Source organism: Theobroma umbraticum, unplaced genomic scaffold (assembly GCF_002168275.2).
Source record: "Theobroma umbraticum cultivar Fairchild unplaced genomic scaffold, ASM216827v3 scaffold_20.0, whole genome shotgun sequence".
Classification (NCBI taxonomy): Eukaryota; Viridiplantae; Streptophyta; class Magnoliopsida; order Malvales; family Malvaceae; genus Theobroma; species Theobroma umbraticum.
In genome coordinates this window covers 6,593,457-6,610,972 of record NW_018397266.1, presented here as the reverse complement: position 1 = coordinate 6,610,972, position 17,516 = coordinate 6,593,457, and the positions used below count along the sequence as shown (strand labels likewise).

Genomic DNA, 17,516 nt, shown 5'->3' with positions numbered 1-17,516 from the left:
AGGTTACAATGCTCTGCAAGAAGTCATTGAAAACTACATCATGCCCCATTGATGTTCAACATCTGCAATAAAACAGGTTTCCTGATAGATCATGAATCAGGACCGTCCAATGTGCTCGAGTCCTTTAACGATAAAAACAAGGCCAAGTGGTTTAGTAATATCCGATCTTAAAGAGGAAATTTATCGTGTGTTCCAAGCATCGATAATTAAATTTAGGCCACAGCCCAATAGTGAAGACTTTCTTGATTAATTGTTTAATATGGTATTAGAGAAATAAAACATTTTTAAATAATATAATTAAAGACGCGGTATATTCTAAGTTTCCACCAATCCGGCTTAAGCCTTTGCCTGGACCAGATTAAAATCATGTGGCCAATTGGGTGCAGTTATGTGTAAACAATAATTTGAGAGACGTCGAAAGTTGTAGAATTGGTGGGAAATGTCTGCATATTAATGGAAACCATTGTGATGAATGTTACATAAGGATTGAGGGGGAAAATGATTAAAAAAACTAAAGGGATGGTGGAGGAACTGAGCGTTTCTCGACCGTCAACTTGGCATATTCCCTGCTGCTTAGAGAAAGATTTGGTTGTCTCTACTCCATGTCCCCTCCTCCCCTCTAACTTATTTAATCGCCAATAGTAGTGGGTGTGGTTGTGGAGGATAAGAAAACGTGGACCCCACTAATCACCCACATTCTCTCTCCTCTCTCTTCTTTTCTTCTTCTTTTTTTAATATTTTTTTCTCTCATTCACCAGCCGCAGTCAGTCCAGCACCTTCCCATTCTCTTCTTTGCCTCAGCATGTGTATGTGGCTGTGGTGGTGGATGGAACGATGATGGAACCTGGAAGGAAGGATGGATGGATGGATCCCTTTTGCTTTGACTTGATAGCCTTCTTTTCCCTTCATCTTTCCGCCTCATCCTTAAAGTCGCGCTAGTCACGCACCACTATTGGGCTGTTCGTTTCAGATGGGTGACGGTAAAACGGGTTGGGTCCGGCATTTGGTTTACACTGGTGCGAGCACGTGTTTTATACTTCTTGCTCTTGAGTTTTGATTTCTAAACGTTGTGGTACGTTCAAAGTTCTAAAATTGAGGTTTGGGTGGGGGGCCGCGTAAATGTTTGAGGTCCGCACCGCGTCCTTTTTTTTTTTTTTGTTTCCTTTGTCGTGTCACATCCCTTGAATCGATGGCTACATTGGATTGCCACTTTGGAGCACACGAAAATTGTGGCGTCTAATTTCCCATTACTTGCCCTTCCCCTACTTTTCCACTCCTTTCTAGTTTCTTCTACACCTAAATAACATCATTTTTCTTTTTGTTTGGGTTCTATATATGTATATAGAATTTCATATGGAAATTGCCAAACTTTACTTAAGTGACGTAAGAAAATAACTCTTTCTTTTTTGTTCGATTCAAACTTTCGAAAAGCCTCTTGAACATTATTTATTTATTCAATTATATTTTTAGCTTTTATTACATTTAAACAAATTTTAAATTTTTATTTAAAATTAGATAATTTTTTAACTTTAACAAAAAATTATCACCGTTAAATTCAATATAAGTCACTTATCTTTGTTTATACGATATAAAACGTAACTTGATAATATAATCACGTGATAGAAGTAAAAACTAAAATTGCCGATTATTTCTCGTCAACTATAACTAAAATCTCTATAAAAAAAGTATTTTTCAATTTCTCTCTTTATCCTCTTTCTTTTAATCAAAGTAGGTTCATAAAAAAATTTCTCGATTATCTCCAAATCTTTGAAAGAAAAAATCAAAGATCTAGAATTCTTTAGATTTTCGGTTTTTTTTTTTTTGATATAAGAAGAAAAATAATGAAACCATTAAAAATTAACTCCAATTAACAAAAAGAAGAGAAAGAAAGACAAATGAAAAAAGATGATTTTTTTGTGATTTTTTTTTTTTGCAAGCCAACGATTGATGGTCGACAATTTTAGGTTTTGATTTTGTCACTTAACCACCTCAGCTAGCGAGATCATATTTCATATAGGTAAAATAGAACTAACCTTGAATCTAACAACGATTACATTTTTACTAGTTATAAAAACTTTATTTAATTCAAAATAAAAATTTAAAATTCAATTAAATGTAAAAATCAAAAACAAAAGTGAAGAATTTAGTTGAATAAACTTGTACAACGCAAAAACTTTGTTAGGCATTTAGCCTTTTTGCTTCTAGTGCAAATGCTTCCTCTGGGCAAATTGTAAGTTGGCAATGAACAGGGACTGAACACCAATAATGCAACCATGCAATGGGATTTTTCAAAAACTATAATCTTAAATGCTAAGCAAAGGATGACTAAACCTGGATGGCTGATTTGTCTTTGACGAAGGTGAAGAAAGAAAACTATAAAATACGTAGGTTTGTCTTTTCACATGATATCTCTGCAACTGAATGGACGCAAACCAACCCTTGAAAACGAAGGAATTTAAGTGAGTGCGAACTGATGTTAACTATCGTAATTAATTAATAAGCAGCTGTACAAGTTTCTGGTTTCCTAATCAATCCGTGGACTAAAGTAAGCAAAGGATTTGGTTTATGATTTATATATATATCTTAATTTCACGCATATCACATGATATTATAAAGTATATATGCAAGTGTGTTCATCTTTTAAGTTAGTGCTCAACAGAATCAAAACATTAGGAACAAATAGGCAGTAAATATGTCTCCATCCAACTCTTAAAATATTGAAACCAGAATAATAATTAGTTTTACCCTATAGATATACCACATACATGCATGACAGGTGCTGGTGAATCATCGTTCGTGTGATTATAAAAAAAAAAAGAAAAAACCATCTTGATTCATGTCATTGGTACTTTTAAAATTTAGATCCGATTCTATTTATTTATTATTAAAAATATTTTAAATTAAATAAAAAATATTTAATAGTATAAGACTATTACTGGCTAGTCTGATTTCAAATTGAGAAAATCCTATTCAGATCTTGGCCCCGTAGATAGGTCTATTTACAAAAATGGAACATATATTAATAAACTTTAGCACTTTTGTGCATGAGGAAAGTGGGAACTCCATATATGGTCAATAACTTAATATAAAACGAAGTTAGGAAAAGAATGGAGTTTAAAATTCGGTGCTTTATATATCACAAGCTAAAAGAAAAAGTTAGATGGAGCTTCAAGGCCAATAAATGTTATCAAGATTCAAATGCACCTTCGGAGTTATTTATAAGCACTATAAAGTTTTACAAAATATTAAACCAGGTGTGATCATTACTATTTCTTTTAGAATAAAAATACATGTGGATGCAAAAATCAAACAATTGTTTTAAAATATTAAAAATAGAAGATGCAAGTTTTAAAATATTTACAGAATACATGATTTTATTTTTATATAAATAATTAATTATATTTTAATTGATATCAAATTTAAACATATCTATATATATATATATATATATATATATGGAAAGAAAATATTCAGACATTTGATTTAGTAAGAAATTAATTAACTATGGGACAAGTGTAAACAGGTTAGGTGCAAGCTGAGCGTACGGCGAATGGCAAGGTGTCTGAGCTGAGAATCATTCGCCGTTAAAGCAACAGGTGGTTGTTTGCGTTCAATCATTTTCCTGTTACTGTTAAAACTTAGAAACGTGTGATGGAACTCTGTCTGGGGATTGGCCAGCAGGAATGAACAACAGCTACGACCATGACAGTAGAGAGTCGTGCAAGTGGACGGGAGTGATGAACATCGTTTTTAATTCTTCTACTTGTTTTTTCCTTTTTTTTTATTGTTTTTTAGGGTTTGGAGGAAGGAGAAGAAAGAAATTAGTTTGAAGTAGTTTGTAGTAAAAGATAAAAAGAAACAAGTTTCTGCTAATATAAGACCATAATTATTAGTTCCATAAAAGTAGGAAAACCTAATCATTTCTTTCGCTTTTCTTTCAAATTACAAAAACCCCAAGCCACCTACTTGATAAGGTTAAGATGGTATTCTGCTATCTCAGCTACAAGAGTCGTCTAATTCGTAGAAAATGTCAGAAAGGCCTTTTTCAATCAATCACAATTTTGGAAGACAAGGGACTCTTACGCTTTTGATTAAACCTTTTTTACTTTCTGGGTAAAGGAGGTGGAAGTCATCACTGTAGCAGCATTGCACAGCAGCTGATCTCAGTGCTGATGGTCCTGGCCCTAGGACTAGAGCCTAGACACTATAAAGCCTACACCAAAAGCTAATCTCAGAGATCATATTTCTGGCTTTAACAGTTAGATATAAAAGATAAGCATTGAATTCCCGTAACAAAATTTCATGCAGTTGGCACACAGTTTTTAGGCAGGACCACTATTTTGTTTCCAGCTATGATTTTGACACTTCAATCCTTAGTCACCTTTTTCTGCATGCGAGGCGAGGGGTGCTGAATCCAGATGGGTACTACTTTATTAGCCTTATCCCTGCTTGGAAGAAACAACGCCATCCCTTCAATAAAATATAAGGCTGATACACTATTTTATCCCATCCATTACGTGATATGTAGTTCACATCACCAACTGATTTACGCCTCAAATTTCGTCTTCCTTTATTATTATAATTTTTATTAATTAGTATTTATTAATTATTATTTTGGTTGAAAGAGTTGTGTTAATTAAAAAGAAGGGCAGAAAAGTAAAAATAAGGACGTGGTCATATGTGCCGAATTTCGTAGTCCCCTCCCAAAAAGCTTTTTTCGATAGATACAAAAGCAATCAGGGTAATCCAGCTTGACAGAATTCATACCAAAAAAGTTCCAAACAATGCGATGGTTCCCGTCTAATTGACCGGGATGCACCTTTGAATTATTATAATTTTTCACAAAATACCTTGAAATACACCTGGGCATAACAGCAGCCAAGTTGTGCATCTCACTAAAGGTAGGGAAAAACCTTTCATCTCATTTTCTTTTTCTTCTCTTTGGTTTTTTAATAGATGACCCAAAGCTATATTATCTCTTCTTTTGTTTTCCAACTGTCTAATTTTTTAATTTTTATATTTTAAATTTATTTTTTAGTTTTTTACTGTTTAGCATTAAAAAAGCATGAAATAGCAATTTGTCTATAAGTTAATTAAGGAGTAGTGGTGGGGGTGCAGCTAAAATTCTATATATTATACACATATGCATATATATATATATATATATAAAATAAAAAAATAAAATAAAATAATTATATATTTGATTGGCATGTTTCATAACAAAAAAATATCATTTGAGTATTTAATTCATTGATTGATGTATTATTTTCTTACATAAAAAATATGATTCAAATCTTTTTTTCTTTAATTATAAAAAAAAACTTAAAAGGTAATTCATTTATCGAAAGAGCTTAATCCTATCCCAATTGCTTTCACACATAAGGTCAAAGTGCGATACTGTCCACCTTCCAAGCTAGGAATTTTTGAGAAATGAAAGGACTGGCAACGTGGGTAGCATCGAAATTAATCTTATCCGGTGCCAGTGTTTTATTGTATTGTCCCAGAAAAAGGGGAATGGTTGCTTAATTGGTGTCGATAAACAAATCATCTCAACCCAGGAACCACGGCCCCTTGTTGATCTCAGAGACAAAATATGAGATTCCTTTTTGTTGCCGTATCAATTTCTTAAACTGCAGACACGGGGCATGGATTGCAGTGACAAAGACTTCTTTAATCTCATCACATGTTAGCTTGTTAAAAAGCAAGAGATAAGGTATCTCTCTCGTATTATTTATTTTGAGCAGAGAGAAAAGGAATTGCTTCAAGAGTTTGAAAATTTTTAATGGCAGAGACCATTCTTGTTCTGAAAGCGAACGAGAAGAGGAATCAGCAAACTCCAAAGTAATGGCTTAAAAGAGTTGGTAGATTCTCTGGGTATTCTTTTTTCAAAGTGGGTGACGAAAACCTGAGGTGAAAGTTGCACGTAAAGTGGCTAGGAAAATCCGAGGAGTCTTTTCCATGCTTCCTGAAGAAGACACTCGTTCTCATGGCAAAAGTTGGATCATGTTTTCCTTTCTTCGTGTTGCACCGTCGATTTCTTATTTCGAGTGAAGTCAACTCTCTTCTTCTTCTGATTTTCCCACATTCCTCCTATTTTATTCCTAAATTAAGTTGGCTTTCCTTCATTTCTGAGTTGGTTTTCAAGTTCATCTAATGTCACAGTCTTGGAGTTTGGGTGGTAAAGTAAACATACCATCTTTCAAGTTATGTGCAATTTAATTAGACCATACCCATTCTTTGTAGGTTTCTGATAAGACCCCATTTTCATGTCATCTCTTATGAAATTGGAGGCCATGGTTTCATTAATTCTGCTATCCACCTAGTTTAATTAGATAATATCCATGGATTGACATGTTAGTATATATATGTTTTTAAAAGTTGTTAAGAGAAACACACCAAACTTTTCTCTCTATTTTTTTTTTTTAGTTTTGTACGATAATTAGATAGCATTATAAATAGTGCAAAGTTGTGGCTGACCCATATGTTTTTTTACAAAGTAGCGGCAGTTATGCTTACTTAAGTTTTAAATAATGTATAAAAGATTTCTAAAATAGTACAATCTGGGCCTACTAAAAAGTGGGTAAAAGAAAAAACAAAAATCAATACAGCTTGAATTTCTTTCTTTTTTCTTTAAATAAAAGTATAATTGCATTATATTCTGAGAAGATGCACAAAATATCTCAATCTGACCCTGCTAAAAGGACTGGAAAAGATAATTGTACCTAAACGTTTTTCATAATTCGACAATGGTACAGAATTTTTTTTTTTGAAAATGACAATAATGATATGTACATGATTCAATTTTGTTTTCAAAAGGTTATCGGTATCCAAACTATAATGAAATAATAAAAAATATTTGTATTTTTAACGAACAATGCTAATCAAATAGATGAGGTGATAAAAAACAAATAATAAGAATGTGTCACATGTTATGTAAAATGTCAGGTCATTTTATTTTTTATTATTTTTCTAAATTTTTTTATTTTGATATTAAAATAGAAAAAAATTGAAACATGAAAGAAATCAAAAATAAAAATTTATTTTAGAAAATTAAAATTTAATTTTTTTTGGCTAATAAAAAAAACAAAAAATAAAAAATCATTTGTATATTTTAATTTTTGAAAAAAAAAAAAAAAAATTGTAAAATACAAAAATTCAAAAGAATTCTAAAACTTAAAAAGTAGAAAAAAGTTAAAGAAAAAATCCGTGAGAGAGTGGAGTCGGGGGAAAGGAGGGAGACTGATGGGTGAGGAAGGGAAGAGCTGGCCAATCACTAATCTACCACCAGCAACCTTCCCCCTACCCTACCCCACTCCTTGCCTTTCTTTCTTCCACCTCCCTGATTTGTTTTGAAATTATCTTTTATATTTTTGAAAGGTTTTCTTTTATTGATATTAAAAAGCAATAAGCTATCATAGTTTATCGATTTATTTAAATATAGAAAGAAATAAAATAAAGATTATAATCTCCAGACAAAATAAGTTAAATTTGGAGATACTTATCTCATTCATGACCTAACCTAAATTTTACAATGTATCTAAGTTTACTTTTAGTAGCGGATCTAAGATTTTGTATGAGTAGTAGCTAAAGAGTAATTATACAAAATTATAGATCGAGTCAATGATTTGATTCGAAGTAAATAATTAATCACTTTTAAAATAAAATTAAATCATAACCTAAAATTTCATTAATAATTTGAATATAAGTTTTCAAATTCATCAATACATATAAACATAAAGCAGAAAAATAAAGTAATATTAGATTTTTCACATTAGACGTTGTAAGCTATGCTCAATGTACTTTCATACTTTCAAATTCATCAATTACTAAATCTATGTTAATGTTTTTATCAATATCTTTGTACCTATTTAATTTGAAAAAATAAGATAAAATTATTAAAATTTTTTAAACATTTTAACCCCATTCTTGTTCAATTTCTTATGTTAACGTAAGACATATTGCATAATTATTTAAATCGAATCAATAGATTGTAAGAAAAATCAAAGTAAAAAATTATGGTTTTCAAGTAATTAAGTAATACATCTTTTACTTCAGAGGACTATAATATATTTTATACAATAATACAAAATATTCTAGTAAAATTACATTAAAAAAATAAAAGATTTTTTAGTAAACCAAATCAACAGATTGTAAGAAAAATCAAAGTAAAAAACTATATTCTTTAAGCAATTATACTCTTTAAACAAAGTTAAGTAATGCAACTTTTACTTTATGAGAAAAAACGTAAGAAAAATAATTTCAAAATTTGGGTTTACTCTTATAGTTAAGCAAAGCATCTTTTACTCTATTAGGAAAAAAGAAAAATAAAAAAATAATTTCAAAATTTGAGTTTACTTTATAAAGAAAAAAGAAAAATAATTTCAAATTTTGAGCCTCAAAGGAATTGAACCCAAGCCTCTAAAATTTAATATAAATGACTTATTAGCCTACCAAACCAATTTTTTTAAAAAAATAAATAGGAGTGGCAAACTTATATATTTGCAATTTTATAGCCATATAAATAAAAACTCCCCACCATCCCTCTGCTGCCGCCACTATTTACTTCCGAGACAAAACATTGTCCAAATTGTTATTCACATTCCATAACATAGAGCAATTCTAGGTCAATAGGAGTCTTCAACAGTCCACCTCCCATTTTCCACTACATTTGAATTTACTAGTTGCCATGCCCTATCGGAGTCTATTATTCAACACTGTAATTGAATTTCACATTAGATTTAACCCCAATGAATCCCTCAACTCCACCCATGCATATCTCTGCCCTCAAAAAAAAAAGGAAAGAACTTCAATCCCGTGATTTAATTTGCATCTCAAGTCGCTGTGTAGATTCCATTCGTATTTGGCCTGTGGATTTTGTCAATACATCTGTCTCTTTATTTGCTTCACGTGGTACTACGTTATCCTCCAATTTTGTTACATTCATGTGGTCCTCATTTTCCATGGTGCATTTCGAGGATTAATTGTTCGAATCACTCTCAATCCACAAATTAAATTCTTAAACCTAACCAGAAGTTGCAAAAATAATGAAAGTTTCTCTAATAGTCAATGTTTCAACTAAACGAGAGCCACTTATATCAATTGATTTGGAAAACATCATCTCAATTAAACCAAATTCATTAAGCAAAAGACCCCCAATTCCCACCTCACCTAAACTTTCAGAAGTGGCACCATCCAATTTAATTAAGGTCTTACAGCTTTGCTTTTTTGTAGAATTTGCACATTTGCTATGCTTTTGAAAATATCCTAAGTCTACTCAGTCGACTCTACTACATTAGGCCATGTTGCTTTCAACCAAATTGCAATTCTCAGTTTGATTCAATCATGTAGCTACTGAATATCCTAAGTCTTACAATTAAGCACCATATCATTTCAAAAAAGTCACAAAGACCATGTAATTGCTATGATCCAGACATTATATATTTCATTGCTAAAATTGACAAAATTCTAAAATAAGAAGAACGAATGGCAATTATTATGCGGTACCCAATGAAAATTCCATCCTGCACACCATGAATTCCATACCTTTAAAGATTGGATGTAAGTAAAACACATAGATGATCTATCGTTTCCTTGCTTTGTTTGCATAGAAACAAACTGTTTGCTCTTCACCAATAAGTTCTCGTTTAGCAAATTCATGTTTCACTGCTACCTTCCTCTACATAAGTTGGCAAACAAAAACTTTCAACTCGATAAGGTGCAAACCCTCTCCACATCTTGCACCAAAGTTCTTCTTTGTCACACTGCGTAGTTGTCACGAAATGATAAAATGCTTTAGAGGAGTACATACCATCAGGCTTCCAAATAACTCCATTTGTCATGGAATCATTAAAATCGAGTGCACTATTCAAATTCCTATCCAAATAATTGACATTAAAATTTAATTTTTCACTACCAAATGTTATTGTGTCATTCTCCAAAACGTTGTAATCTCCCATTTTTGTTAGTAAAAAGTGCAACAAGGTGTGGGAATTCACTCTGGAGAATAATATCATCCATCCATTCATCATGCCAGAATGCTATTGAATGTCTAGTACTTACCACAAGTCCAAAAGTTTATTAGTAGGCGAAGGTGGAGAACACTAATTTTCCAAAGATTAGAACTTTTACCATTGACAACAGCATTGGGCAAAAGGACATTTTAGCTCATAGTCATTCTTTGTTATCAAGAACTCTCCCCATAAGTTATCTCTCTCATTTCGAAATCTCTACAGTTATTTATTTAGTAAAGGTCAATATTTTATTTCTAGATCAACTCAACCAAAACCAGTCAAATTTCTATGCAAATTGCATTCCAATTAACACAATGAATTCTCCCATTCTTACCATTACTATCCTATAGAAACCTCTGCTAGATTTTATCTAGTTCGTTTTGAACTCCCTAAACCATCTTGAAAAGTAGCCTAAAAAAAATAGACAAGCCACTCAGACATTGATTTTATCGCAATTACTTGACCTCCTATTGAAAGCATTTTTAGATATCTACTCATCCAATTCAGTTTTAAAACCACCACAAATTGTCATATTTTCCTAGATGCCTAAACAACCTCCAAAGGAAAGCCTAAATATGTCTATAGGAATTGGCCTATCTTATATCAAACTCTTGCGGCCCATAATGCCACTGTGTTCGAATATCCCTACCCCAAAAAGGTTGTAGTTTTCTTAAATTAATCTTCATTCGCCGGACTATCTGAAAACATAATATTGCAGCTTTTGTATCCAGTACAACTGCCTCATACCACCCATCATTTTCTAGAAGCATTACCTCCTCGATTCCACATTCATAGGTATGTACCATCATTCCTCCAACATCTGGTCGGTGTGCAATCAATTCAAACTCCGCGGCACTGAATAATTTTGGATGGATTTACTCGAGGAGGGCTCAACTCCGCAGCTATTGGCTCTCAGAGTATAGTCTCCACATTAACATTATAGTGGTTTTGATACTTTACAATGTAATTTGATTGCAAGTAATGTGATTGTAAAAAAAATAACATTATAGTGTTTGGTATACAACTAAAATAATGATTAAAATGCAGAAAAAATAACATTGCAGCGTTTGGTTTACAAGTACTTTGTTGAAAATGTAATGTTAATTTTTAAAATTATCCCTAGTTATTAAAAACAAGTTTAATATATTTATATTTTTTATTATTAATTTTTATATAATATTATCTCTTAAATATATTTTTAATATCATATATTTTATTTTCATTTATTATTATAATCTTATATATTTTATTTTGAATATATTTATATTTTTTATTATTAATTTTTATATAATATCATCTCTTAAATATATTTTTAATGTCATATATTTTATTTTTATTTATTATTATAATCTTATATATTTTATTTTTATTTCTTTAATATATTTTTATATTATATATTTTATTTTAATTTGTTTTACCTATATTATATAAATTTTAATTTTTTATATTTTATTTTATTTTAATTTTTGATTCTTATATTATATATTTTATTTTAATATTTTTATTTTAGTTATAACAGTATAAAATATTTTTAATAAGAAAATAAATTTAAGGGTAAAGTTATCTTTAAAAATATTACAGAGTGCAATGTAATGTGATTGCATTGTTTTTGGACTACAATGGTTGTAATGTGATTGTATTGCAATCTTACATTGCAATTGTCTGTTACAAAACAAATACTGTAATATAATTTAATTAGATATATGGTAAGAAATGTACTTTCACTTTCTTGATATCAAACGTTACTTATCTTCCAAGCTTACGCAGATGTAGTGTTATAACGACATTCAAAGAAATCAAAAAATAAAAATGACATGATATTTTTTAGACACGTGACGCATTCTTATTGGTTGGTTTTTTTTAGTGACTTCATGGTCGTTTTTATCATGTCGGTTATTTGTCTAATCGAAAATAAATAAAAGTCCACAAAGGGCGCAAGAAAAAGTAAAAAAATAAAAGTCACAAAACCTTCTAAACCATTCATTTTTATTTTGACGTGAAAAAGCAGTAAGAATTGTTTTGGTCGAAAGTGACCAAACATCCAAAAATATTTTAGGTGATTTTTTTTTTCAAAAAGAAAAACTCAACTTGATTGCCCTTTTTATTACTTTTTTATTTTTATTTTAAAAATAAAAAAGTAAACTTTATTTATAGAAGCAAATAAAGCAATTATAATTTTAAAAATGAATTTTTGGAGTAATAAAATAATGCTCCCTCTTTCTCATAAATGCTATTTTAGTTTGATTTTTTTGTCATCAAATTATTTCAATTTTGACTTTAACTAAATTAAACTTAAACAAATATATACATGAAAACTATTTTATTCAAAGTTTTAGAAGAGTATTCTATTTTCAACTTTTTTTAATAATGATTTATAAGTGAAAAACAGTTGAATTTTAAAAATATTGATTAATAAATAGAAGACAAATACTAATTGTGAAATGGAAGGAATATATATTCATTCTTCTTAGTGAAAATTTACGTTGAAAAGCAAAAGGTTAAGGCCTAATAAAAAAAATTCAAATATCAATTGAAAAATGAAAAAAAAACTCTCTTGATTATGTTTGAGATCACAATTTTTTATTTTAAAAAATATAAATTATTGGGTAAAATATCTTCATTTTCTTAAATTTTAATTAAAATTTTAAACGAATTCATTAGTTTGTGAAATAAACACTTCACCTTAAAAAAAATCATTCACTGAACACATAAATCTAATCGTTAGTTAACTGTTAATATTTATATTAATTTGATGATGTGATAGTATTGAAATAATAATTTTATTTTTATCAATTTTAAAAATTATTATTATATATTTTTAATAAAAATATATAATACTAATTTTTAAAATAAATAAAAAATAATATTTTCATATTTTCATAATCTCTATTAACCGTATTTATACTAAAGTGGTTATTTTGAAAACTAATAACTTTGTTTAAAATTTTAATTAAAATTTAAAAATATGAAAATATTTTTCCCTCAATTATTTGAGGTTTTTTACTTAATGATAAGTGTATGACGGAAGTTCGGAGAGGTGGTAGGGAAGATAGCTTATTTTCCTGCTCTTGGAAACCTTAACAGCCATCACATATATTTTGCCTTTTCCGGCTATTAGAGTGGCATATAATTGGATCTGACAAAATTTAATATGGTTTTAGGTATAATAATTGTTCACTCCAAATCTTAGTGCTTCAACATTATAGTCAACAGCGTCGGGATTATTATTTTCGACTATTTAAGCAAAGGTAGCATTAGAGGATGCGAATAGGGTGACAGAGGCATCATATATATTTTATTTGGATATAATTTTTAAATAAAATTTTAAATTATTTAAAAATTTTTTTATTTTTTTATTATGTTCAATTAAGTTTGTATATTTTTATTTTAGATCAAATAAATTTTTATTATTAATGATTGATTAATTATTATTAATTAAAATATCACTTGTTATTTTATATCTGACGTTGGTATAGAAGATAAAAATTACCACATTATTATGCTATCATACCAATAAAAATATAAAAATTTATTTAATTTTTTTAAAAATAATTTAGAGATTTTTTAAAATATTATGTCGTCTACTTTTTTTTAGCAATTAGAGTAACATATAATTGAATAGGTTTAGAGAATTTTTTAAAATATTATTTTTTTTAACAATTAGAGCAACATATAATTGGATTATGAAATCTGATTTGAAAAAAAAATGTAATATAGTTTTTGGTATAATAATCATACATATCTATTTTATTTTTGAAATGTCTAAGTGTAGGTGTAGTAGGTGTGATGAGATTAGGTTAGAAATGTCACAAAGTCTAATGATAACTGGTACATGGCGATAGACTTGAATAGCATGCAATCTTCATCTCAATATAAGTGACTCTTGTTTTATAGACTTGAATATCATGTAATCTTCATCTCAATCAATACAATTTACAAATTATCTTTAATTCCATCATTGAAAAATTAAATTAAGGTTAAAAATTAATATAAGTTTCTTAAAATTTAAAACTTGTAATACAGTTATAAGTATCTAATAAGATAATAACCTCTTCCCCTTTAAAATTTAAAAATTAAAATAAGTTCTAATGTCCTATAACTTAATAGAGTAAAATTTAATATAGTAACTTAATAAGTTAATGGAGTAATTTCATATATTAACATTTAATTCGAAACAAAGAGATTATTATTATTAATTATTAGTAAAAGTTTAATTTTTCTCCTAATGCTTAGAACTTATGAGCTAATTTATTTCTTTTGTGGACAAGATAAGCTCTTTTCTTTAAAGCGATAAAGACAACTTATGTGCTAATCAAAATACTAAATGACACCATTGAAGTAATCCAATCTAACGGCTGACATCAAGCAAGTCTAACCAGCCTCGTCTCATTCCCGCCATTCAACGAACAAAAGCCGATATATTTTTTTTTTCCTTCTTGGCCGGAGGAAGCAGATATTATCTCCACTATTTTTATTTTTATTTTTTATAAATTATTAGGAGTAATTTATTGTCAATGGAAGCGGGAAGGATCCTCCACATCGGCATTCAATGGACCCCCAGGCGCCCTCATCTTCCTCTTCCTAATTTCCCGCGCTTTGTTAGGGCTTCTTCTATTCAACGGGTACTGTGAATCCCTTCCCCCTGTCTCTACGCCCTGAATTGCATTTTAAACGTAATTATTGACGAACTAATCGCCATTTTATCTTAAATAAAAAGGGAAGTTACAAAGGACCAAAGCCAAGCCGGGATTGGATCGCCGATTGGGTCTCTAAGAACGACGACGCAGTCCGGAGCTTGCCAATCTACGTCGGAGGAGCGTCTTTGTTAACCGTTCTCTTTAACCGTGCAGTCTCAGGGATTGCTCCCGTTGCCGATGCTAGCAGGTAATCTTTTATATTATTGTTAGAATATTTTTATTATTTGCTGTTAATTTAATTGAGCTAAAAGTTTATATTACATTTTGAGATATCTTTGTCTCGTTTTTTGTTCCATTAATGCGAAGATTATTAGTTAATTGTTCACAAAGCATTTTGAGTGTAATTCCAGTTAAATTGGATTAGAGGATTGCATGTCGGTTTAAATGCATTAATCACTCAACTAATGTTAGGTTAATTTGTTGCTTTACTTGTAGGAAGTTAAAATTTTGATTTAATCGTTTGCTTAGTTTAGTGGTACTTGTGATTTGCTGGCGAGTTAACTGCTCAACTAATCTTAGGCTTAGGACAGATTAAAGTAGTTTGTGCTAATTTGTTGCTTTTTTTTTTTAATTTGTGAATTTATAGAAATTTATACTAATGTGGAATAATATTGCTAATTGAACACCGTTTATGATCAGAATTTGCACTTTAATCCTATATTTTTCATTCATTTCAAGGTTTTGCTGCCAGCATATCAATCTTTTTGTTATTTGAGGTTATTATGATCATAAATGTAAGATTAAATGATTGTGCTTTCTCTTTTCTTATCAGTTCACAGTCTAGAGCAGATCTATTAACACTTGGTTTGGCTGTGACCAGTATATTAACTGGACTAGTATGGTTATCTATCCGACCAAAATCTATCACTCTGGTAAAGGCCTGTGTATAGGCTTTTTGTGTTCTGTTTTCTTCCACAGCCATGCACACCAGATATGCTCACGTGCATGTTAAATTGAATGGAAGTGGATTAATGTATCCTTGATATTGATATCAGGTAGACCCTCAAGGAGTGGAATGCCAAGTATTTTATCCTCAACTTTCTGAATGGGTTGTCTCTGAGATATTTTGGTATTCCATGCTTCTCTTTTCATTTTTTACTTGATTTTCTCACAAATGTATGGCTTTTCAATGGTGGGTTCATAAATTTTTAGAGTTTATACCAACATATAATGATCATGTTACACTTGTATTTTAACCCAGAACAACATATAATGCTGAGACGGTTCATATCATGGTTTTCTTACCTTGCTTGGCTTGAGATAAATTCGACTTAAATCCATTTATTGCTTGGTTTCTTTTACCAGCATTGTTCCTTAACTTGGCTGATTTCCAGTAACTCACTTCTATGTCTCCCAATAGGAGTAAATAAAATGAAATACTTCACTTTCAGAACGCATAAACTATTGTCTCCAAAAATTTCTCCATTCAAGTTTGTAACCAAATTGTTTAAGGTAACCTCCAAAATCTGAATAAGCATTTTGTATATTCTGCTTGTTCATGCCTAATGTGGTTTTGTCTGGATAAAATGGAATTTTAGGTTTCAAATGGTTGGTATCAAAACCCAAAAGTGCCTTGCTAGGTGCCAAGGGAGGCATTGCTGATGATTGAGTTATCCTTTGTTACTCAAAATTGTCTCCTAAACTATCTATCTATAATTCTTCTTATATTATGTTTTCCTAAGATAAATCACCATTGTGAGCGCTGCCGGAAACAAATTTTTAATTTTTAAGTAGTTTGATTTCTGTATCTAGTAGAGCTCCAAACGGTGATGCTTCTGAAATTAAAAAATAATGCAATATTGGAGTGGTAGGGTTTGCTTGCTTGAAATTGTTAAAAGAAGGGTAACAAACAGTTAACAGCCTCATTGTTTATATATTTGTTTTTTGATTGGATAAGAAAATCTTAAACATAAGGTGCTCTAGTGTCCTGAAATTGAAAGATATACAAGGACTAAACGTATTTATTTCTTGTGTCCTGTCTTTAGATTAAATATCTCTGTTGTTTCTTTTTTTCAGGGCTTGGGAATCTCTTTCAGCCATAACGTGCTGTAGGTCTCTAGTTATTGTTTATGACTGCAAATGCATTGTTCAAATTGGTGCGGCAGCTAAATCGCCTAATGATGGTGAACCTGTCATTGTCGATGCTGCAAAATTGATGCAGGGATCACTTTGTATAGGTGTTTTGAAGTCTGGAGCACGTCAGTTACTTCTGTCTGGGTTTTCAATTATTCTTTTATGTTGTAAACTATTTAAGTGGTTTGCGTGGGAAGTAGTTTTGACAAAATTATTATTAATTCAATTCTTTGCAGAGAGCTACTTAGCCAACCTGTCTCTTTACCCTGGGAGGTCTGAGCTGCCATTTTTGCCTTCAAATACGCAGGTCTCTAATCATGTTTACTCTTTCTCATGTGCACCTTCTTTTCATGCAGTGGAGAGCTGGGATTCTTTCAATGCACTTTATAGACTTTTTCTCCTCTTTGAGGAATTTAGATTCCTTTGATACACTAAATACTGAAGTTTGAATCCAGGAGCATATCACCTAAAATTGTTGCACTACAATTGTCCAATTACAATCATGAAGACCACACTTATAACTGGCTGACCCTCACATAATTCTTTGTTGTGATTGGATAATTGTAGATTGTAGTGAAAAATAACACTAGGTGAAATACTCCTGTCAAAAGTTTTTTTTTTCCAACACCTTTTTTTGATTCCTTGTTTCTCTTTTACATATTTTATTTTCAAATTTATGTTCAAGGGAACATTATCACTTTTCTTCAACCATACAGGGTTCCTTTTTTTTTTTTTT

General features: G+C 30.3%; 1 protein-coding gene across 1 annotated transcript in view; it reads left to right on the top strand.

The window, feature by feature from the left end:
- The first annotated feature begins 14,371 nt into the window (after nt 1-14,371).
- CCB4 (cofactor assembly of complex C) overlaps nt 14,372-17,516 on the top strand; it is a 5,063-nt gene continuing 1,918 nt past the window's right edge. The window contains exons 1-6 of the mRNA XM_021437878.2: nt 14,372-14,632; nt 14,728-14,894; nt 15,480-15,579; nt 15,703-15,776; nt 16,724-16,905; nt 17,017-17,188. Coding sequence (XP_021293553.2) covers nt 14,525-14,632; nt 14,728-14,894; nt 15,480-15,579; nt 15,703-15,776; nt 16,724-16,905; nt 17,017-17,188 — 803 coding nt within the window. The 5' untranslated portion in view covers nt 14,372-14,524. The remainder of the gene's footprint in view (nt 14,633-14,727; nt 14,895-15,479; nt 15,580-15,702; nt 15,777-16,723; nt 16,906-17,016; nt 17,189-17,516) is intronic.